The sequence below is a fragment of the Vitis riparia genome, chromosome 2 (assembly GCF_004353265.1).
Source record: "Vitis riparia cultivar Riparia Gloire de Montpellier isolate 1030 chromosome 2, EGFV_Vit.rip_1.0, whole genome shotgun sequence".
Taxonomy (NCBI): Eukaryota; Viridiplantae; Streptophyta; class Magnoliopsida; order Vitales; family Vitaceae; genus Vitis; species Vitis riparia.
In genome coordinates, this window is record NC_048432.1 from 17804282 (window position 1) to 17825732 (window position 21451).

Below are 21451 nucleotides of genomic sequence, written 5' to 3' on the forward strand. Positions count from 1 at the left end.
ACCATTTTGAAATTTTGTTTTATTTGTTATTTAAATTTTCATATAAATATATTAAAATAATATCATATATGCAATCCAAGCAACCTTAGTTTAACTTGAACAATCCAAACTCAACTCGAGCTTAAAAAAATGAAGTTGTATTGGCCTTGGATCAAGTACTTTGGGTTAAGTTTGATTGGATTGAGTTTTGGTTGATTATTTTTTAATTCAGATTATGCTCAACTTAGTCATTAGTTTGATCAAATCGTCACGATTATAGTCCTATTTACTAGTTTATCTCTTTTGGTTTTATTTTATATTTTTAGAACAACTTTTGTAAACTCAATTTTTTTTTATAAATTACAAGAATGAATGCCCAAGAAACATCACACAACATCTCTTAACTATATGTAGGAAGTTAAATGACATGGTTGTTGATGAACTCGGTCTTATTGTTGAACCTATGGATGAAGATGATTTAATTTTTGTCGTGCTAAATTGAGATTGTGATTTTAAAGATATTTTTATAGTAGTGAGAGATAGAGAACTCTTTGAAACTTAATTTGAGTATGAGGCTTTGTTGAACATATGCTCCTAAGAGGCTAAAAATAACACTATCACATCTTAGTAAGAAAATGGCAACAACTCTAGAAAAATTGCCAAAGAAACTACCAAAAAATAGGACAAAACTGTAATGGTTAGACCCAATTGAATGTGACTTATCAGTCATGTATCTAGTCAATGTCGGCCTCCAGTGGATGTTTCTATTGGCTATGACAATCAACTTTAGACAATCATCATGAGCTATCTTCGTCGGCCAATTAAGTTATCCCCTGGATAAATTTTGGGCTTGAAGCTCAATCATGTCGAAGAAAATCCATGTTCAGGACAGTAATGCACGTGAAAACTGCTGAAAATAGAGATTAAGATGGGATTCTTCTCCTCCATATATTAAGACAAGCCGAATAAAAAGTAGTTCAAGCTGCAATAATATGGGATCATGTCTAAATTCCACGCCTACTGATGTATGCCTTGAACACAGAGTGTTTGAATGACATTCTTCTCTTCTATGATTGAAGCCTTGAGACTGCAATTCATTATGAGATTCTGACTCTCCCTTAAGTCTTAAGATCCGCCTGCAAAACCTGCAATTTTTTTTCAAGGTTGGCTTATGTTTACTTTTGAGTGTTGAAATCAAATTAATAGATTGAGTCTGATTTTTGTGTATTAAGAATTGAACTAATTAAATCAATTAGTTTAATTCAGTTTAATAATAATAATAATTAATTTAAGTAATTTTTTTTTTTTTTTAAACTTGTGGGTTAAAAGGCTTGAATGATACTATTATAGCAATTTGTGTTAGGACTAGTTGAATGAAAGCAGACATTGTATTAAGATTTCAACAAAAGAAATAAGACTTCAAGAGGATGGTTGTAAACTTAATGACTTAATTTAAGTTATTAAACATATTAAACATGTTTGACTTAAAATTAATCCGAGCTTAAATCATGGTAGCTCGCTCACCTCTTTGAAGGAGCTAAGAGGACTCATGGGACTTTGATGAGTAGAACATGACAGTGAAATCTGAAAGAGAGTAGTCCTGGAAAACCCCAGAGCTGGGCCCTCCTATGTCCTAACTGCTGTCGTCTGTATTATACTGAATTAGAACCAAAAACATCCTACTCCTGAGGGAAATAACTGCTTCATCAGCCTACTTCAATATCATTTTTCTACTGCAATATTTTCAACTCAGAAGAGTTTTGTGGCACAACTATGCAGACATAGCATCCAAGATATTCAAGTTTAAAGAACAATGTAAGTTAATGTAATTTTGCTACGATATTAATCGTTGGAATGACATCAAATTGTCATTCGCAGATCATTTTTGGAATATCTGTGTAGTGAGATGAACATTGGTAAAGCAGAATTGAAATGAAAGAATAATCTGAATATTTAGCGGGTACTGAGAAATTGAAATGTTAGCTGGTCTTAGCTTGATGTAACAACATGGTCTGCATTTACATCTTGTGACAATATGGAAAAGGAATGGCCCTTTTCCTGGTTTAGAAGGGCCACAAATCCCCCCAGAGAGATCTTCTAGCTTGTCGATGTAATGTGGGATTTTTACTCTGCGTAATGACCACACGATCAAATGAGCCCTCAGATCCTTCACGGTTGGTTGCTCTGCAGACGTCCATTGCAACCTGCTTGCCCCTCCGGACAGGTGTGAAGATGATCCTGCCCCAACCGCTACCAAGATCAGCATTTGTTGTTTCTTCATCTTCCTCTTCTTCTTCTTCTTCTTCATTGTCATCATCAATGGCAGCTGTTTCTATAACATCAGAATCATAGGAAACAGGATCTTCCTGATATGGGATATCCTCATCTTCCAACTGAAATTGGTCCTCTGACAAAACCAAGTAAAAAAATTGAATCCATAATTTTAGATAATAAACTGAAATGGATGTGTACACAAGCAAGCATGCGAGCACGTCTAGACCAAGTTCTTGGAGACATGTTTTTGGGGAAATTGAGTATTGACAAGTAGACTGCATACCAAAGTCGATTTCAAGGTCTTCTGGATTTCTTTTTGCATGCTGCTCTTTCAAAGTATCAAATTTCATACCATCAAGTGGCCAAGGTTCCCTGTGCCAAATAAAACAGATAAATTCATGACCTATGATGTTTAACAATTGAATGGGAGAAAAAGAAAGATATTAAGAATCAGATTTATAAAAATGTGGGCAAATATTCTCACTAGCATCAAAGTACTTGTTGATGAAGTATCATCTCATGAAGATGATCTACCATTAAGACTGTTTTAACTATTTTATTTCAATAAACTGATTTACCCAGAACCAGACATGCCATCCAACTCCTTCCAATATGAGATCCTCTGAATACCAAAGGGACTATTTACATGCATATATCTAAACCTGCTCAAAGGGAAGGAGGGGGGGAGGGGGGAAGAAAGAACTGTTTCTTTTGACTACTGGTCATTTAGCTCATTTCACGTATGTGAGCATCAAATCATTTTCATTTTGCACGTGTTTGTATAATGCATATGGACTTTTTAATTACTGACCACCTTCATACATTTTTAGACTTTTCACTGGTGAAATGTGATCATCCACATCCTCATGCTGTATGCATGAGTTTCCCATCACCTGAAAAGGTGCAGGTCTGTGCATAACTCATATGACTTGCAGAATATCAATAAGACATTTGGTTTATTTCCATCTCAACCAATAGGCCGCTATTCCCCACATTGTGTGAGGAATCTATAGATGCTGTTCAATAGACAAAGAATGGCATTACTCCAGGTTGCGGCTTTTCACTTGATGCAGGGGTTTGCACAATGAATACTTTAGACCTTCCGGCTCAATATACCCAATATGCTACTGTGGTTCAACTAATGACAGAACTTAGTAATCCTATATACATTCTGCAGAAGTGGAGATTGGAGAGGACAATGTAGCACATTGCTTAAACAAATTTAATTCAATTATGCATGCAGAAATCATGCAAGGGAGTGGCTTCAAATATAGGCTTGCATAAAATTTTAAAACTCAAGAGCCTTCAAATGATTGGTGTTCATGAGGGAACCTGTGTAAACAACTCAATCTACATATTTGAACGTGGAATTTACCGTGGTCGTTGTCCTCGCTTGAAAGCAACAAAGCAAAATTTCTCATCTTCAAAACCACGTAAAGGCTCGCCCTTGGAACGCTACAAAACAATAATGGATAAGAGAAACAGACAACCAACATTAATTCCATGCCCTCAAAAAGCAATAAGAACTTAAACCATTTCAAAAGAGGGTCTATGCCATGTTTCTATCTAATAAAAAGAGAAATATAAAAGAAAAGAAACCACAAAATTATCACAAGATTAATTTACTATATATATATATATACATATATATGAGGAGAACAATACTAGAAATTAGAGTTTTTGTCAAACTGAACCTTAAATGGAGATTTGAAGCCCACAAGATTATTATCACAGGAGATACAATCAGCAGAGAATTTAGGGCCAGTATAGATACTAGTTATAAAATATCAACATCATGTTACAATAATCATCCAGTTATCATATGTTATAAGAGCAAAATCTGGGAGTCCTTATTAAAACGTACTAATATAACATTTCAAATAAGTGAAACACCCGCGTAGGTCAGGCTACATTCACAGACATTTGATTTTACTAATTTTCCCATAGGATATATAGAAGAAGCAGATAACAGGGCAATCCAGTTGTGTCACGATATACCATTTTTTAGAGTTACACAAATTTGACAGCTCCTGCCTGACATCTGTACCTAGTTCATCTAATATACAGTCAAACACAAAAATTATCTTGGGACAGTGTGGCAGCATAACATGGTAAACTAAGGAGGAACCTTGTATGCTCGCTGTGATGTCGTCCTCTGCAAGCGCTGAACAAAATGACAATATTTTCCAGTTTTCTCCAGTGGACAAGGTCCATCATGAGGACACTGCAACAACAGAGCTATTTCAGAAACAAGGAAGAGGTGCAACATGGTAATCCAAAAGGAAATTGATTAGAAAAACATCAAACTTACAGGAGCAACTATATATGCACCACTGAGAGCCATCTTATCCTTAGAAACTTCATCTGATGCATCTTCATTTTTACGACTTCTCTAAGAAATGAGCAAAACGATATAATAAATGAGCAGGAATAAGAACAATTATAAATGAGAAAGAAAGAGGATTCCAGCAACAAATTTTGAACTAGCATCCAAGCTCAGAAAAAACCTTCCCCATAGAATAATTGACAGGAACCAATCAACATACCCTTTTTTCCATCCATAAAATATGAGATCGCATTTGAGATATGATATTAGATCCTTGAGGTGTTCCAGGTTCAACCAAAACCTGCCACACATTTGATCTTCTCAGAAGATTAATGAAGAAAAATTACATATCATGAAAATTCAAATTACTTTGAATTTTCAAATTACAAAACCTGAATTAAATATCCATTATGGGCATTTAAAATGGAACATACACGGCAATTAAACTTATCAGAAATCATATATGCAGTCACAGCATGAAAATTCAAATTAATTCTTTGAAATTTTTGTCATGTCCAGTTTAGCTTCCAAAACATTTTAATTTTTGATGCCTCATCTTCTTAAAGTCACCTCCAGTGGTTTCTTCAACCACATAAAATCCATCTCAATATTTCTCATTGCATATTAACCTATTTTGTGTTTTTCTCAAAGGCATTCATTTCTCATATTTCCCTAATCTTTAATATCCAGACATGAAAAGTGAGAAACTTCCCTAGGACCACGAGATTAATGTGATTAAAGAGGGCTCAGGGTTTCTTAACTTGATTCTTCAAAGAGTTAAAAAAATCAGGTAGTATTGGGCTATTCATCTCAACCAAACTAATTTTCTTCATCTTAAATGAAGACATAATTTGGACTTGCAGCATCCAATAGTTGCTATTTTCCTACAATAATATAACAATGTCACTTGATCTGGCCTCCATTTTTCTGGGAAACAACTGCCTGAAAGCTCAGACACAGAACATGCAGAAATTAAAGCAGTGAGAAATTCCTTAGTAGTGGATATTACATCTATAAATACACAAGAAGTTTTACCGTGACCAATATTAGGATGTGAGCTTTCATGTATCTTTCCATGAAAGGCATAGACCTTTATTGTATAACCATCAAATCCTACTTGACCACACAAACATGGACATCATGAGACATGAAACTCATCATAGAGAAGAAATTTTACCAGAACATCCTGTGTAAGATCCCAAAGCTGGCGCACTATTGTAATTCTGTCCTTCAGGGAAGGAATCTCTCCAAGCACATAGGACTTCACCAAACAGTAGAAAACATTAAATGTTAACTAGCACGATTCAGAAGCCTATAATAAATAGTTCTGTGCGTGCAATCGGAAATAAAAGAAACAAAGAACGTGTCCGACTTCAACTTATTTATTTACTTCTTGTTAAAACCCAGTACAAAACAAGTTAGCCCCGAGCACAAAAAAATCTCATGGCCAAACAATTAGTAAAGAACAGAGAACTAAACAACTTACAGCAATTACAAGGTCATGCTCTCTCTCGGACTTACTGATATTCTGAGTTAGAGCTTGAATGCTGTCATAGCTATGTATAAGAGGCAGGTTCTTCTGATCTAAGACAATTAATTAGAGCAAATTAGCATCAGAAATTTGCTTGACCATTCAAACATCTCTGTCATATGATGGTATTTCTTTACTGTATTTCAAATATTTCATCCAGCACCCAATAAGTTATTAGCTCTTCTCATAAAGTAGGAAATGAAATACGGTAGATTCCACATTTTTTATTTCCATAGTTAACAACTGCTTATGGCATCATCAACTTCAAAAATTTGCAGATCAAAGCATCTAACCAATTGAGAAGATTTTGTATCATTATCTACCTTGTATAAGGCTCTGACTCACACGTTGCATCGATTTTGATGGCTCAACTAAATTAATTCTTTCCAAAGTCCGTGGCCAGACCTCCCGCAATGCCCTGCAGCATTTTATTCAAATTCCAATGAAATTACTCTCGTGAAGACAGACTAATGGTAATATTCATATCTCTATCCAAGTAACCAACAGAAGATAGCCAACCGAGCCTCTCACCACAGTGCCGAACCAGTTCCAGAACCAAAATCCAATACCCCAGCTGGAGAAAACCCAGGTAATCTTCTCCGAACCTAAAAATTAACAGACTAAATTAATTCCTAGAAATTTATCTCTTTTGAACCCCACCCACCCCACAAAAATAAATAAATAAATAAATAAAATAAAATAAACTTTATAACCCTGGGGGCTCCAATTGGTTCCCGAGAAATGCAGGAAAACAAAAGAACCAAAAACTTTACGTCCCAGATTTTTCATCAGGTAGGAGTAAATTGAGTCTAACGTATCTCCACGGCCCAATTAAGATGGGTTTCACTAAAAGAATTCACACAACAGAAGGCAGAGAAGTAAAAATTCCATTCTTTTTCCTCCAAATTCCAACCTTTTTCCCAGCAAACAAACACGAAACCCCACTAGGTCAATTTTCGTACCTCACTAAGAACTCTATAACACGCCGAGTAAACAGCGGGCATTCGAGAAGCGACATAAGCGACGGTCTCATCGTCTCTGTACTTGAGCCCAATGTCACCGTACGCACTCTTGATCTTCCACCGCTTGGACCGTTCCATGGACTTGAGAGGATCTTCAACCAGCTCCCTAGAAGTGGAGGCTGTGAGCAGTAGATTCACATCCTTGATTTCGCAGAACGACTCTGACAGCCTCAGCACCTTCCTCTTCATGTGGGGCTCCTCCTGTTCTGCAACAACACGGAATTCATTCATTCAAAACCACACAAAATCTTTCATAAAAAAACACCGAATCACGTAGAGAGGGACAGAGAGAGAGAGAGAGAGAGAGAGAGAGAGAGACCTCGGAGGAATTTTTTGATGGCTCTGCGAAGCCGGACGGGGACGATGTGGCAGCGCTCTGATTGCTTGGCGGCGGAGCGGAGGGCTTCGGGGGTGAAGATTCTTTGGGCAGTTTCTGGCACCAGAGCAGCCATTTCCGGCGCGATTGAGGTGCCTTTCGGTAGTTTTTCAGGCGGTTGCTGCGTGTTTTTGGGGGGTTTTAGCGAGGGTTTTACATTGAGAGCTTCGCAGTTGATCTTGGCCTTTGGGTCTAGGGAGTTGGGCCTTGGGACTTGAGTATGGGCCTGTATTCTAGACGGCGTCGAGGCTTATACTGGGCTGTGGGGCTCAAAATTTGTTGGACTTGTGTTTAATTCCATTAATACGTTGAGTGCGATACGTACATTCACCGTTTAGGCCAACTTGTGAAAAAATAAAACATTACGATTTTTAAAAGATATACATAGCTTTTATATGATTATATCTACGTACTAATTTTATTAAAACATTTAATTCCTCGAAAAAGGGGTCACGGAAAATTTGAAAATTATTATTTCTCATACAAATTATATTTAAATTATTATAAAAAATATTTTAAAATTAATAAAAATTTTATAATATTAATATTACTTGTTAGTTTTATTAATCCATACTTGACTCATTTAAAATTAAATAAATAGGTAAATTAAATAATAAAACATGTGAAGTTGAGAAGTTAACATATCAATTCAAATAAGATTTAATTCGATATAATTACTTTATGGATTACATATCGCATTAGCTATCTTATTATTATGTTATATTTAGGTTAATATTTTTCACCGAGTTATTATTTTGTTTAATAATTATATCATATTTGGATTAATGTTTTTTCAACCGTATTACTAAAATGGGTAGTTTCGAACAATTTTAATTATACTTTTTTTTTTTTTTGTATTTTTTAAAATACAACCAAACATGAAAAATATTTTTTTTTTATTTTTTCATTCTTTACTACTTTCCACAAACCAAACATAATCTCATGCAATGTCTATGATCAATCATTGCACACAATTCTATTTTATAGAATTAATAATACTTATACTATGACTATGATGGTACAAAAAATCTTTGATATAATGAAAAAACTAATAGTGTTTATGTCATCAATTATTTGTTAAATACTTAAGAGTGCATTTGGGAATAATTTTAAAAAATATTTCTAACATTTTTAATACTTTAACGATAAAAAATTTAAGGTATTAAAAATATTAAAAGCGTTTCTAAAAATCACTATCAAATCGGTTCTTAAAATCTTATTGGAAGTTATTTTGAAATAAAGGTAAGACTAGTGTTATCTAATGTTTGGAGTCTCTTTTTATAAAAAAAAAAATTGGTGTTTAGTAATTTTTTTTTTTAAATCTACTTGATATATCACCTTTTTTTTTGTTCATATATAAATTTTATGCAATTCTATTTAGAAGCCATCACTAATAAAGTTGTTATAAATAAAAAATGATTAATTACTCTCAAACACATCCTAATTTTATAAAAGAATCCTTGAAAATATTATAAAACACTTCTAATATTATTGAAATCAATGCCAAACTTGGATGGCATATAATTCAAAACTAAAAAAAAAAGTATATATATGAATTAATTGGTTAAAAAAGATAAAATAATTTTTATATTTATAAATTTAATCTCTTTTATAGTGTTTTTTTTATAAGAAAAGAATGAATATATTTTTTGTTGGGATATTGATAGAAAAAAGAGGGAAAGTTAGATTTCCAAAATTAGGTTTAATTGAAAGGTGTCAGAAATCTCAAAATCAATGGAATATTGCAGAGTCATTTTCAGTTGGGTCGGACAAGGACAGCCTCATCATCTCCACTACCAATATGTGAATCGCACAAGCTAATAAAGAGCCTAGTTTTGGAGCTCTCCATGCAGACATGCACGACAAGGGAAGAACCAAATTAAGTGAAAGGTGATACAAAAACGTCAGTCCCACATCGGTCACAAAAAATAAAGATAAGAATATTCTCATTATGAATACTACATCACACACAGAGCTCCTGCAGTAGTGCATGGTACCCCTTCTCCGCCTGTCTAGTGGGCACCACCCCTCCCTTACAGAAAAATCCAATCTCACAAATGGATTTTTTTTTTTTTTTCTAACATATATATATAGGCTAATTAATTCTTCTACGTATACCGTAATGGAAGCTGTATACAAGGTGTATTTTCTAAATCTCTCTCTCGGCTAATTAACATTATGCTTTTCTGGTATTTGTTTATGGTGTTTTATTTTTTAATTTTGTTTTGTTTTGGTAATATTTAATGTGGTTTAATCTGAGGCGTCGAGTGGATCGAAGATTGCTCTGGAGTCTCTGGCAGTCATGATTTCGGAAGCGGACCACAGGCGGGAAGCTTCTTGTGAGTTGGATCCCAATTTAGATGTCCATGCCTCGTTGCAGTCCGCAAAGTACTTTCCGGAAACGTTTACGAGTCTTGGATGCGTTGCAACGTAGCAGGTTGTAGCTGCAGCCTACAAAAATTAAATTAAAAAAATTAAGAAAAATATGTGTTCGGATGCCGAGAAAGTAGTGGAAAATAGGGTAGAAAATTTAAGAAAGTGTGAGATATGAGATTTAAAGGAACATAAGAAAGTTGAAGCCGTCGCGTTTAAAAAAAAATAGTACTATTTAGACCTTTTTTTGTTCTTTCGTTCTTTGTTTTCTGTTTGGTTGCCCGGAAATTTCTGGAAAATATGGTGAAATTTTTTTAAAAAAAAGTAGGAGATAAAAGCGAGGATTACCTGAGGAATTGTCTTTAGGAACTTTGAAGTCAAGAAGAAGATCAGATCTGTGAATTGATAAGTAAAGTTTCAGATTTTGAAGAGAGAACTCGACTAGATTCGGATGAGAATCGGTTTGAGAATGGATCTAACCTGTGACGATGCCTTCGGTTTCTCTGGTGAGCCTCGTTCTCACGATCCCTGGATGAACGCAATTCACAGTCACGTTCGCATCCATTTGCTGCAAGATCCCAAGAAAAAAGAGGAAAACAATACGATTAAGTCCGAGAAAACCTGAGAAAACAACAAATTTCACTTTTTCAGTGGATTTTAATAATCACCTTCAATCTCTGAGCAAGTTCCTTGGTGTGCAAAACATTGGCGAGCTTCGAGACAGCATAAGCACGTGTCGCATCGTATTGACTGGAGACACCGACACAAATTTTCAGAAAAGGTCAAAGCCATAATCATTTATTTGGAATCAGTCCAATTACCGTTCCGGATTTTTCAATGTTTTTCTCTCACCTTTTGTTTCTGGTTATCAGCCCCAGATAACGGATTACGTCGCCGGAAAACCAGCTGTGAATGGTCGACGATACGTTCACGATGCGACCTTGAACGCCGGTCTTTTTCGCCGTTTCGATCATCTTATTTAGCAACAGTTTGGTCAATAGAAAATGACCTGAGAAATTCATTGAAAATGTATATATATTACTTAGCTCAAATAAATTGAATAAATAATAATTTCAGTTTTTTTCTTCAATTTTTACCTAGATAATTGGTAGCAAAGGTCATCTCGATTCCATCTTCGGAGATAGCATGCTCGTGAGTGAACTTCCCGGCGTTGTTTCTGAGATCAAAGAAAAGATAATCAGATTGTACGAGGGAAACATACAAGCTCATTTTTCACTACTTGCTGCAACGAAGTACGAAAATCTGGAATGGTTTCATTTTCTCAGGAACCAAACAGAGGCAAAACTTCGGTTTTTGGAGCTTACATGAGGAGATTGAGCGGCAAATCCAGAGACTCGAACTCCAAAACGAAGCATCGAACCGAGTCGAGCGAACTAAGATCGAGAGCCATGACGACGATCTCCGAATTGGGAAACTCCGCCACAATACGAGCCTTCGCTTCCTCCGCAGCCTTCAGGCTCCGCGCCGGCAGCACCAGCCTCGCCCCGCGCTTCGCCAGCACCCGGGCCGTCTCCGCCCCTATCCCCGACGTCGCACCTGGAAATTGAACAACCCCATCATCATCAGTTAAACAAACAACGATTTTCAACTCATCATGCAATGGAAATCAACCATTATTGTTGAGCAAACTCACCAGTAATGACAGCAGTGATGGAGCCCAGATCGGGGCAGTTCTCAGTTACCTCTTCGGCTGTGGACTTGGAGCCATACCCACTTGCTCCGAATGAGCCGAGGAGGTATTTCAGAGCATCAAGCATTTGTCAAAGCTAAGGTACGTATTTGCAGTTTGTCAGGTTTTTGCAGGCGATGAGGCTCTGCAGTTTACCTTTTTCTTTTTCAGAGGGAGACGTTAAAAAAAAAAGATTGGAAAGGTTTGGAAGGTGATTCGTGAAGAGAAAGCGTGGATTGGGATGAGATTTTATAATGGATGGAGTGGAGAGTGGGGGATTGGATGTTTGTCATTCATTGACGAAGATGAAAACCTTGCATGATTGGTATTTTATTACTTGTTTATTCATACAGTTTCTTAAACCAACCTTTTCAAACTGAAATTTGCCGATTCTTAAGTCGATTATTTGGTTTTCTTGTCATTACAGGGGCGAAAGGGCCGATAAATGTGGGTGAAGAGTCCGAAGAAAACGACACCGTTTTGTTTCTGAGCCATTTGGTAATCACTTGATTTAATTATTCTTCTCAATTTTCTCTCTGAAAGAAACAAAATTATGGCTGCTAGTTGATTGAATTGATCAACTCATTAGTTAATTAATTATTAATTAAGAAGTGACGTATATTACTAAGCCTCAGCCTCTCAGCACTGTATGATTTCTTGCTTTGTTGTATCAGAGATTCAGAAGCATAGTAGGTCGGACGGAGAAGGGTCGGCGATTAATTAAATGCAACGGAAGCAAAGTACGAGCGTCGATGCAGAGAGATTGGAATCGCGGAAAGGGAATCGCACGTGAGGCTAGCGATTCAAAAATTCAACAGATCGGTCAATCCTACGGCCTCGAATCTGCCACTCTTTTTTACCAGACAATCATTACCGTTGAAACCCTTGGAGCAAAATGACAACCATACCCCTCCCCCTTCAACTCTGTCAGGTACCCTCTCACTCCACATTAACTCGTTCTAATCATGATTGGACCTTGATACCTCACTTTTTGAGTCTTCTTTTTGGATGGTCATTTATTATTATTATGATTAATAATAAATTAATGAGGAGGTGAAGTTATAATCAAAACTGATAATGTGAGGGGCACGTTTGTTAATTGTTAATTGGAGATGTGAAGAAAAAGGTGGGTGGGTCCATGAAAAAGTGGTGCAAAAGAAGTCACGAAATTTCAGCTTTTTGGAGCACTTCTCTAGGCCCCGTGCCCTCTCATATGCCCGGACCGGACCGGACCTTCTCCCATCATATGATTCATATCCCTTTATCCACATCTCATCTCTTACATTCACCTGACTCCCTCCCTTGGTTCATCACCCTTACTCTTCATTTCTTTTTCTCCAAACAAACAATAATAATAATAATAATAATAATAATAATAGCTCTAGAGTCCCTTTTAATTGAAATTTGTCATTTAAAATGACAATTAGAATTAAATTTACTTTTTCAAAAAAAAAATTAATTTTATAATATAAAAAGTATCATAAATTTATAAATAATTTTAAAATTATCATATTTCAATAAATATTAAAAAAAACGATAGTTTTATCAAAATCCTTGTGAACTATTGAAAGTATATGTGATGATGTATGTCGATAATATGATTACAATGAGAAATAACTTAATCATATTTGAATGAAAGCTTTATATATTCGTTGTAAAAGTAATACAATGTTATCAATTTACCATTCGGTGTTCCACGTTCCACTTAATAATTGAAAATAAGCTTTATTTGATGATGCTTTTCGGGGAAGTGGGGTTGGCTTGGAGGAGATGTTGTTGTTAATGTCTCTTATATGGGTGATTGATGATTTCTCTATGTTGTATTTTTAAACCTTGTTCTTGCTATTTATTTACTTGCTACTAGGGTGTCCCATCTCATGCCAATACTTTCTCAGCCTTCTTTAGTTTTTTTGCTGCTATTTGTTTAGTATGTTGTTCAGGTGTCCTTGTCATGCAAGTTTTTCCTTTTTCCCTTTTCTCTCCTTCACTTTTTAATTTGATTAGTTGCAAATCCTTGCTCACATTTTGAACACAATTGTGTAGTTTAAAATATTGAAATTGGATTCTGTTCTCTGTCACTCGAAACTAAATTCACTTTGAGATTGAATTGAATGCTTTCAACTGCTCTGGTCAAACCAAAGTTTAGGATGGACATCATTTAGTTTGACTAACTTCAATTGGTCAAAACCCTCCTAAAAGAAAGAACTCAAGATTTTTAAGAAAGCCCAAATGCATATAATAAACTTCAATAGACTAGAGAATTTTTTGGAACTAGAAAAAGTGCTTTGACTTTGATCTCCAAGGCAATTCCATCAAAACACCTTCCTGTTAACACATGTGCTCTCAAGTTCAAAGAGTTGTTAAAGAAAGAAAGCAGTTAAAAGTGTACACAAAACTTATATGAGCCACAGAGAGCAGTTAAGAAGGTAAAAAAACAGGAAAGCCCTAATATGATTTCCTCATATGCAACCTTCTAAGCCAAAAAGTCCCTTTCAAGTGGATTTGTCTGGCATTTGGATACAACCCATCTTATCAAACCTTAGATTTTGCATCATTTTTTATACATCACACTCTATCTGTCTCTGGGTGTTTAGTTAGCCAACTATGTTTGACTGCATTGAGAGGAGCGAATCCATAAGACTAAAGTATATAACAATTGTGTATAAAAAAAGACCACATACAATTGTGCATCTTGTCATTTCCCAATCTAATCAAAAACCCCATTTTAAATATCAAAAGCATACCTGAATGGTGTCATTCAATACTACCATTCTTCAATGATTGCCACTCGTTTCTGTGGGAGCCCAGAATCTTAGGGGACCCGTTTCCCCTTAAAATTAGGATTTTTGGATTTCCAATCTCTTTGTCTATATTAATAATCTGGGGATGATGAGCCTAATCAACTCTCCACCTCCTTGTTTTAAAACTATTTGATTGAATATACTATTGTTTAGTTTTCTTTAATTGGTTTCTTGTCAAATAAGGTTGCCAGTTGAACATTATCACTTGCCCATTGTTTTTAGACTCAAAAGATGCATCCCCACATAACCTACCAAAGGAGGGGAAAAGAAAAAAAAAAACATGAAAAGGCCTACGGATGACTGCTGAGTTGAGTTGAGTTGAGTTGATCGAGTATAAAATCATGTTTTTCAATAAGTTGATTGAGTTTAGAATCGAGGTTTCCAGGGAATCGACTGAGTAACAGAGTCGTAAGTGAGTTGAAGACTCGAATTCCCAAAGATTCCTAGTGGATTTCTTTAATCTCCATTCATGACAGGTGGGTTTTGGCTCTCTCTAATATCTTTTCATTTCCCTGAAAAAACAAACTTCGAGATGCTAATCTCCTACATTATAGGCTTTTTGATAGAGAGTGGTTTCTCTATCATTAAAGGATCTATCAATGACCCACCACTAACCCCTAACTAGACCCTAAATTATATGGTGGATCTTGAGTGATGTCATGCCTCCCCAACTTCGCATATGTAGTCTCTTGTGGGCATATTATTATAAACCTTCTTTCAGTTCACTAGTTTAGATGTTGGCATAGACTAATTATTAAAGTATTAGGCAACTAACTCCGCTGCCGCTGGAACATTATAGTGCCATCAATGCCCAAAATCAGTGTTTCTTCTAGAGCAAAACCAGGACTAGCGTCATGATCTAGAACCATATATATCTACACTTAAGGGACCCTCAGACTAGATAATCACAGCTTACTCCACTAGATTCCCGTATGGGGCTTGGGGTGCCAATGTGTTTCACGTAGGGTCATTATCAAGTGGACCAAACAGCTTAGTCCGGATTGGGTTCCTGCTCACCTAACGGCTAAGATAACAAGAACTAAGATGTCGTCGATCCATCTATAATATCATTTTCTACTATGATATGGAAATACCAATGCTATAGCGACTTAGAAAATATCACATCACAGTTAAGTTGAGCACGTTGCTATTAGCTACTTGAGTGAGAAGAATTACCAATTTTAAAACACAACTGCAAGGAGCTCTCTAGTACTGAATCCTGTCCTGCCTGATTCTATCAGAAGCTTAAGCATGTGGCTTTTAGCTACCCAAGAGAGAATAATTACAACTTCTAGAACTAATTGGAACTTGTGAATCCCGTCCTGCTTAGTTATATCAGAAGCTTACCTAATTGGAGAAGACAATGTTAGAACATGGCCCATCATATTCTTATCCCGGTATGGGGCCTGGACGTCTAATGTGTTTCATGTTGGGTCATTCTCAAGTTGAGTTGGTTCTAAAGAGATGGATTACTAGCATCTTTCCTGTCCACATCTTGGTGACTGATTTGTGACTGGTCTGGCTTAGGTTCCTGTTGACCTAAAGGCTAAGCAAACAAGGAATAAGATTGCAACCATCTATGATATCATGGTTCTGATGACATGGAAATATCAAAGGGATATTGATATCGACTTAGACAATCCCAGGTCACAGACAGCCAGCTTGTTCAGCATGTTGGTTTTAGCTACTCTTAGAGAGAAAAATTACCCATTCAAAGACACAACTCCATAGTAATCTCTGGTACTCAATCCATCCCACGTAGTTCTACAAGAAGCTTTGGATGGATGACAGGGCTCATCATATTCTTATTTAATGGCCAACCTTCAACACAATTTACAATTTATTCAGAGAAAACAATTCTCTGTTCGGCTCAATTAGTTTAAGATGTTAACCAATCTCAAAGTATTCACAATAATTAAACAAAGAAGTAAATTCCTTAGTGGAGCCCTAGGTAGCAGAAAGGACCTTGAATTTTATGGAAATGCTGTCTCAAAAATCAAATGACTATGCCTTATCCCCCCTTTTTTGGGGGACACTGCAAGGAGAAATCATGCTTCATATACCCTTGCATTGAAAGTCTAAGTCTTCAGTTTCATTCCTTACTGGCAATCTAGCTTCTGGTCCTTAGTCCATCCAAACTCCTCCAGGAATGCCAATACAACACCATTTGTCCAGCCAAAACCAGTCTGCATGACAGCGTACAAAAAATAAATTTGACGTGTGGCAGGAGATCCACTTCACACCAAGAAATTTGACAAAGTAAAAAAGTATAGCCTTCCCACTAGTGAATTCCACTGAACAATAAAAGATGCATTTAGGTTCTGTGAAAAAATGATAAATTCTTCCATATATTCCCAAAAGTAACCAAGGATATGGCCTCTGACCTGGGGTATGTATTCACCGCCACCTCCTATTTTTCCACATTCTTCCACATCATATTTTTCAAGCATTGTGCTTGTGTTCTTGTAGGCAGCATAGTTGGTTCTGATCCACCTCATAGCAATATCTTCTGCCATCAACCTTGCTTCTTTCAATCCAGATCTCACCAGACCTTCAACTATCATGTGTTGAATTGGAGCCCAACCATTTGGAAAATCCCTGTCAACAAATTCTATTAGATATAGATACTAAAATATAAATTGTCAAATAACACAAAAGATCTCAAGCTTTTCACTAGTTGATATGCAATTGAACCAAAAGATTACTTACCATTGTTGTCCCGAATTTGTCAAGGAAGTTGCAATCCCAGCAGAGCAAAGCAAACCCGAACTTTGGAAACTTTCCATAACTTTCTCCACCACAGAAGCATCTGCACATGTTTATGCAATAACCGCATTCTTACTTCAACTTTTATTATATATTTTTGCATACAAAGTATAAAGACTTATTTCATCAATCAAGATTCCAATTATAATAACAAGTTCCATTGATAATTTCTAGTATAACATACCCGAGTTAAACAACTCAATCCACAGAGGAACAAAGTTTGAAGCAAACACGTTCTCGTTCTGGTTTGAAGCTTCTAATTTATGAACTTCCTAAAATAAATGAAAATAACACATGAGGAACGGTAAATTGATTGTTGTAGTCATGACATGTCACTTCACAAACTTCATATGTAGATATCACCTTGCATGAAGTGGAATTGTCACCGAGCCAGTAGTCAACCCATTGTCCCATCTTTGCATTCCAGAAAACAGAGTCCATTGCCTTTTTTCTCCCTTGAGAAGCTTCCACAAAGCGTTCAGAGATGGTATTTTCTCCAATAACTTTTGCCAAGGAGGCTATGTCAAGCTCCATCTGGCCAACAAATATGATGGCTTGTCATAACAAATTTGTAAATTATGAATTCAATTAAGGCTTTTTAAGAGGATATTCTAAATTGTACCTTCAGTATAAATGCATTCAAATCCACGGGTAGAATTGATGTTGTAGCCAATGTCGTGAAATCTGAAGAATTCCTACAACAAGACACCTAAATATTCATACCTCGTCATTCAATATCTGAACACTTTTAAATAGTTAAATCTTAAACTAGACTTATAGCCCAAAGAACTATGAGCTGAGGCAGTAGAACCAAAAAAAAAAATTGAAATTCACATTAAATAAGGACAAGAATGGATGGGCTTTCATTATTTCCTCTCAAAAAAGTTCTGTTTTTAGTTTCACAAGCAAAATTTTGCATGCAAACATGAACGAGATTGTAAAACCATAATAACTCTTAAAATAAAAACATAATGGTCAATATCAGAAACATAAGCTAAAACACGAGCAATTAAAAGGAATATCATGCAAGATTAATACCAACAGAAATTGTCCACAACTGATGGTTATTGGGATAGTCAGATTAATAAGAGCTCATTATGGAGACCAATTTAAAATTTGACTAACATCCAACAGTCAAGGTGATTGGCTTACAAAGGGTTGGCTAAAATTGGCTTTCACTTATTTGTTTAATATTCTAGGATGGCACAAAACAGATCAATTCCCCCATTAAAAAGGAAAAAAATACATGTACAAGGTGATACCTCATCCATCTTGTGCTGAAATCCCATCCAGATTCAGCAGTTGAAGCCAGTTCCCTGTAAAATTGCTGTTTCTCCGAAACATCCAAGATCTTGGAAGCAGACTCCTTGTCCTGTGAGCAGAATTAGTTATTCAATAACAAACTCTTTTAACATTTTCCATCAATTTATATGAGACCTTTCTTAATCTAGTATATGGGGGAGAAGAATTTGCGCACATTAGTTGAAGACTCTGGTCTCGGTTTATCCCACATTGCATAGTACCGACTCAAAGTGTGATTACAGGCTTGATCATCCTGAATGGTTATCTTATGTATCCCTTCAATGACGGAAGTGACAACAACAGAAAAGGTAGAAGTAAGAGTAGTTTACACCAACAAAAAGTAGCAAAAAACAACAAGGCAAGGACAAGTGGTAGACATACGACAAACTGCTAGGAAAAATAAACAATCTCATTCTCATTTAATACCTGAATTCCAAAATTGATGTTCCTTGAGCAAAGCAGGGAGAGACTTTCTCACCATTTCTTTATCACCCGTTCTCTCGTATATTTCATAGATCATGGAACTCAGGAGCGGGGGCTGGCTGAAAAAAAGTCCCACCCAATCAAAGATCGTTCTTTAACTCCAATTTGTAAGAAACTTACAATAGGATGAATTTGCAAAGGTGGGCTATATGACATTATGTCAAACCAAAAGAGGGAAAAAAAAAACACGAAAATTAAATGTCAATCAGCAAACAGCACAAACTGCAGCTACTTTGGAAGATTGAGATCATTACCTCCGATTGCTGTAATATGCCCTTGCACCGTTTAGGACATAACCATATTCATCGATAAGTGAAATCAGATTAGCAACAATTGCTTTTGCCGTCTCATGCATTTTACTTGCTAGCAAGCCCCTGCATGACAAAGTATATTAACCCTATAAGAGGAAACTCCACAGAGAAACTTTCCAGCCAAAACCCTAGTGTTATGATCAACAATTACCAATGAGGAAAAGCCCTAGCATACAATTATTTCTGGTAATCATCAGAAACCTTAGTAAATGAACTGCATCTACCAAAACAATGTGGACCCAGTCAGGAAGAAAAGGGTATACACCCTTGTTTTCAACAGGACATTGGAACACCATTAGTCCTCCAAATAGCTTGGCATAACATGAACAATAACCCATGGCAAAAACTTCCACGATTATCAAAATTGCAATGGAATTGGGATCCCAAACCCGAAACAAAAGCTAAAAGCCTTGATTTATAATATGGATTTGTATTCAGTTTTCGGGTTTATTACATTCATGAATCTAATCCTCCTCCCACAATCCCATGGAATTTGCTTTCTCTGTGTAATTGTATTCGCAGATTTAGGGTTTATTGCCTTAATGTACACAACAACAAAACAGGAGAATAAGAATTTTGGGAATTGAGATTCCGCTCCATAATGACATGCTACCAAATATCAAAAGACGCAAATGATTGAAAAGCAAACCAAACTAACCGAATAACCCAGTAAGAATCCCAATAGTAAACCTCTCTAAACCTCGATCCAGGAATCACCATTGGATTAGGAAGAGGAAGCAGAGTGTGCAGGTCCGGCCGATCCCGAACCCGGTTCGAAACTTTCCGGCTCAGATTCTTCCAAAGAGAATGCACCTCCAATGCCCATGCTCTCACCTCCGGACTCTCCACCTTCGGCAAGAACCCCGTCGGCTCCGGCACATAATCCTCTGGCACAACCTCCACCAAATCCTCCCCTGCACCTAGCATGTACTCTCCCATAAACCCCTCCAAAACCTCAACCGAAACCGACCCATTTTCAGACCTGGGTAGCTTCTTAAAAGCCTCCTCTGTGTCTGAGAGATTGAATTTCAGAGACAAATCCACGTAAAGCTTTGGGTCGAAGTCGGAGTTGCCATAGGTTTTGAAGGCCGTTTCTTGGAGGCGATCAAGGAAGGTGACGAGTGGGGTGGTGGGCTTCACAGGAGAGCACTGCGATGAAGCTTCGGTAACAGCCATGGAGGATACGAAGAAGAAGAGAAAACAAGAGAATAAAGAATAAAAAATAAGATTATAGGATAGAAAAACCTCCATTTTTCATAGAGAATGAAAGCTGTCTGGCTTGGGTTTGAAGAGGGAGAAGCAAAGCCATGTCGAAAATTGAACAAAAAGAAGATGCAGAAAAGAGCCGGCAGATTTTGGAGATAGCGATTGTCTGGACTTCAGTTATGGCCCATTTATTAAAAAAAAAAAATATAACATCTAACCACTTTTTGAACTTCCGTCAAAATTGGTGTCTTTGGTACGTACGCGCTGCATCATTAAAAAAATATATATTTTGACAACTAAGGCTTTAGTTTTTTAATTGAAGTCTCTGAGACTTCATTTTAACTTTTAGTTTTTTTTTAATTTAAAATTTAATAAAAAATTATTAAATTATACAAATAAATTGATATCTTAAAAAATAATAAATTAAATATATTAAATTAATAAATTATACAATTTTATATATTATTTATATGTTATATAAATTTATTATTTTAAGATTATTAATTTATTAATAAATAAAATATTAAATTATAATATCTTTTACTTATCAATTTATGTTTGTTGAAGTAATATTAGATTCTTAAGTTTAAATATAAATAATTTATTTGTAGACCCCCACATGGGCCTCATTCTTCAGGCAGCTTGTCTTGCCACGTGGAAGAGCTTTGAGAGACCACTTGTCTGCTCGTGGATGGCTGCTGGGAATCAGAGTAGTGGAACTGAGGAGCGAGTGAGAGTTTGACACGTAGCATGGAGATATTCTGGCCGTTAGTGAGGAGCGTATATTTTCTGTTAGTGGAGGCTTGCAGCTGCAAGGGGAAAGTGGTGCTTTTTGGTGCAGGGAGACCTTTTGGCCGTGGGAAGATATTTTTAGGAGAGGTGAGGAGATCCCAGGGAGAGCTGGGAGGGAAGAAGGAGGCTGCTGGGAGGAGAAAAAAAGAACCAGAGGAAAGGAGAAGCCATTTTTGGGTTTTCTGGAGAAAAATGAAAAGGAGCAGACAGCTTTAGAGT

At 36.3% G+C, this 21451-nt stretch overlaps 4 protein-coding genes across 6 annotated transcripts; 1 reads left to right on the forward strand and 3 right to left on the reverse strand.

The window, feature by feature from the left end:
- Positions 1-1821: 1821 nt before the first annotated feature.
- On the reverse strand, positions 1822-7656 carry LOC117927281 (methyltransferase-like protein 17, mitochondrial). The gene is made up of 12 exons (XM_034846753.1): positions 7452-7656; positions 7073-7338; positions 6642-6715; positions 6434-6528; positions 6066-6163; positions 5757-5840; positions 4800-4880; positions 4565-4645; positions 4382-4477; positions 3629-3708; positions 2537-2625; positions 1822-2386 (listed from the first exon to the last, which is right to left on the reverse strand). The coding sequence occupies exons 1-12, from the start codon at positions 7582-7584 to the stop codon at positions 2043-2045; spliced, it is 1521 nt and encodes a 506-aa protein (XP_034702644.1). The 5' UTR covers positions 7585-7656; the 3' UTR covers positions 1822-2042.
- A 1771-nt stretch (positions 7657-9427) lies between these two features.
- On the reverse strand, positions 9428-11675 carry LOC117927518 (short-chain dehydrogenase TIC 32 A, chloroplastic-like). The gene is made up of 8 exons (XM_034847058.1): positions 11536-11675; positions 11207-11438; positions 10979-11058; positions 10734-10890; positions 10550-10631; positions 10362-10449; positions 10230-10276; positions 9428-9959 (listed from the first exon to the last, which is right to left on the reverse strand). The coding sequence occupies exons 1-8, from the start codon at positions 11657-11659 to the stop codon at positions 9759-9761; spliced, it is 1011 nt and encodes a 336-aa protein (XP_034702949.1). The 5' UTR covers positions 11660-11675; the 3' UTR covers positions 9428-9758.
- LOC117927524 lies at positions 10449-12912 on the forward strand. 3 transcript variants are annotated; one of them, XR_004653369.1, is made up of 5 exons: positions 10449-10662; positions 10754-11673; positions 11743-11896; positions 11999-12069; positions 12246-12912. XR_004653369.1 is itself a non-coding variant. In XM_034847068.1 (3 exons), the coding sequence occupies exons 1-3, from the start codon at positions 11890-11892 to the stop codon at positions 12468-12470; spliced, it is 303 nt and encodes a 100-aa protein (XP_034702959.1). In that variant the 5' UTR covers positions 11809-11889; the 3' UTR covers positions 12471-12912. The 3 variants fall into 3 exon arrangements, 1 of the variants encoding a protein (XP_034702959.1); XR_004653367.1 differs by having other exon boundaries at positions 10754-11896; XM_034847068.1 differs by lacking the exons at positions 10449-10662; positions 10754-11673 and having other exon boundaries at positions 11809-11896.
- A 3235-nt stretch (positions 12913-16147) lies between these two features.
- On the reverse strand, positions 16148-20603 carry LOC117927106 (probable trehalase). Its single transcript, XM_034846516.1, has 11 exons — positions 19893-20603; positions 19178-19297; positions 18867-18982; positions 18616-18716; positions 18401-18510; positions 17761-17833; positions 17502-17672; positions 17323-17410; positions 17082-17181; positions 16757-16970; positions 16148-16558 (listed from the first exon to the last, which is right to left on the reverse strand). The coding sequence occupies exons 1-11, from the start codon at positions 20483-20485 to the stop codon at positions 16472-16474; spliced, it is 1773 nt and encodes a 590-aa protein (XP_034702407.1). The 5' UTR covers positions 20486-20603; the 3' UTR covers positions 16148-16471.
- Positions 20604-21451: the final 848 nt, after the last annotated feature.

Bases quoted from the DNA above. Each gene is read 5' to 3' on its own strand.
- LOC117927518 (XM_034847058.1), bottom strand. From the start codon at position 11,659: ATGCTTGATGCTCTGAAATACCTCCTCGGCTCATTCGGAGCAAGTGGG. The intron at 11,439-11,535 runs GTGAGTTTGCTC...TTCAATTTCCAG, and splicing joins CATCACTGCTGTCATTACTG to GTGCGACGTCGGGGATAGGG. The intron at 10,891-10,978 runs GTAAAAATTGAA...TGAATTTCTCAG, and splicing joins CTTTGCTACCAATTATCTAG to GTCATTTTCTATTGACCAAA.
- LOC117927524 (XM_034847068.1), top strand. The intron at 12,070-12,245 runs GTAATCACTTGA...TTGTTGTATCAG, and splicing joins TTTTGTTTCTGAGCCATTTG to AGATTCAGAAGCATAGTAGG.
- LOC117927106 (XM_034846516.1), bottom strand. From the start codon at position 20,485: ATGGAGGTTTTTCTATCCTATAATCTTATTTTTTATTCTTTATTCTCT. The intron at 18,717-18,866 runs GTATTAAATGAG...CCGTCATTGAAG, and splicing joins ACATCAATTTTGGAATTCAG to GGATACATAAGATAACCATT. The intron at 16,971-17,081 runs GTAAGTAATCTT...ATTTGTTGACAG, and splicing joins ACAAATTCGGGACAACAATG to GGATTTTCCAAATGGTTGGG.
- LOC117927281 (XM_034846753.1), bottom strand. From the start codon at position 7,584: ATGGCTGCTCTGGTGCCAGAAACTGCCCAAAGAATCTTCACCCCCGAA. The intron at 6,529-6,641 runs GTGAGAGGCTCG...AAAATGCTGCAG, and splicing joins GGAACTGGTTCGGCACTGTG to GGCATTGCGGGAGGTCTGGC. The intron at 2,387-2,536 runs GTATGCAGTCTA...TGGTTTTGTCAG, and splicing joins AGACCTTGAAATCGACTTTG to AGGACCAATTTCAGTTGGAA.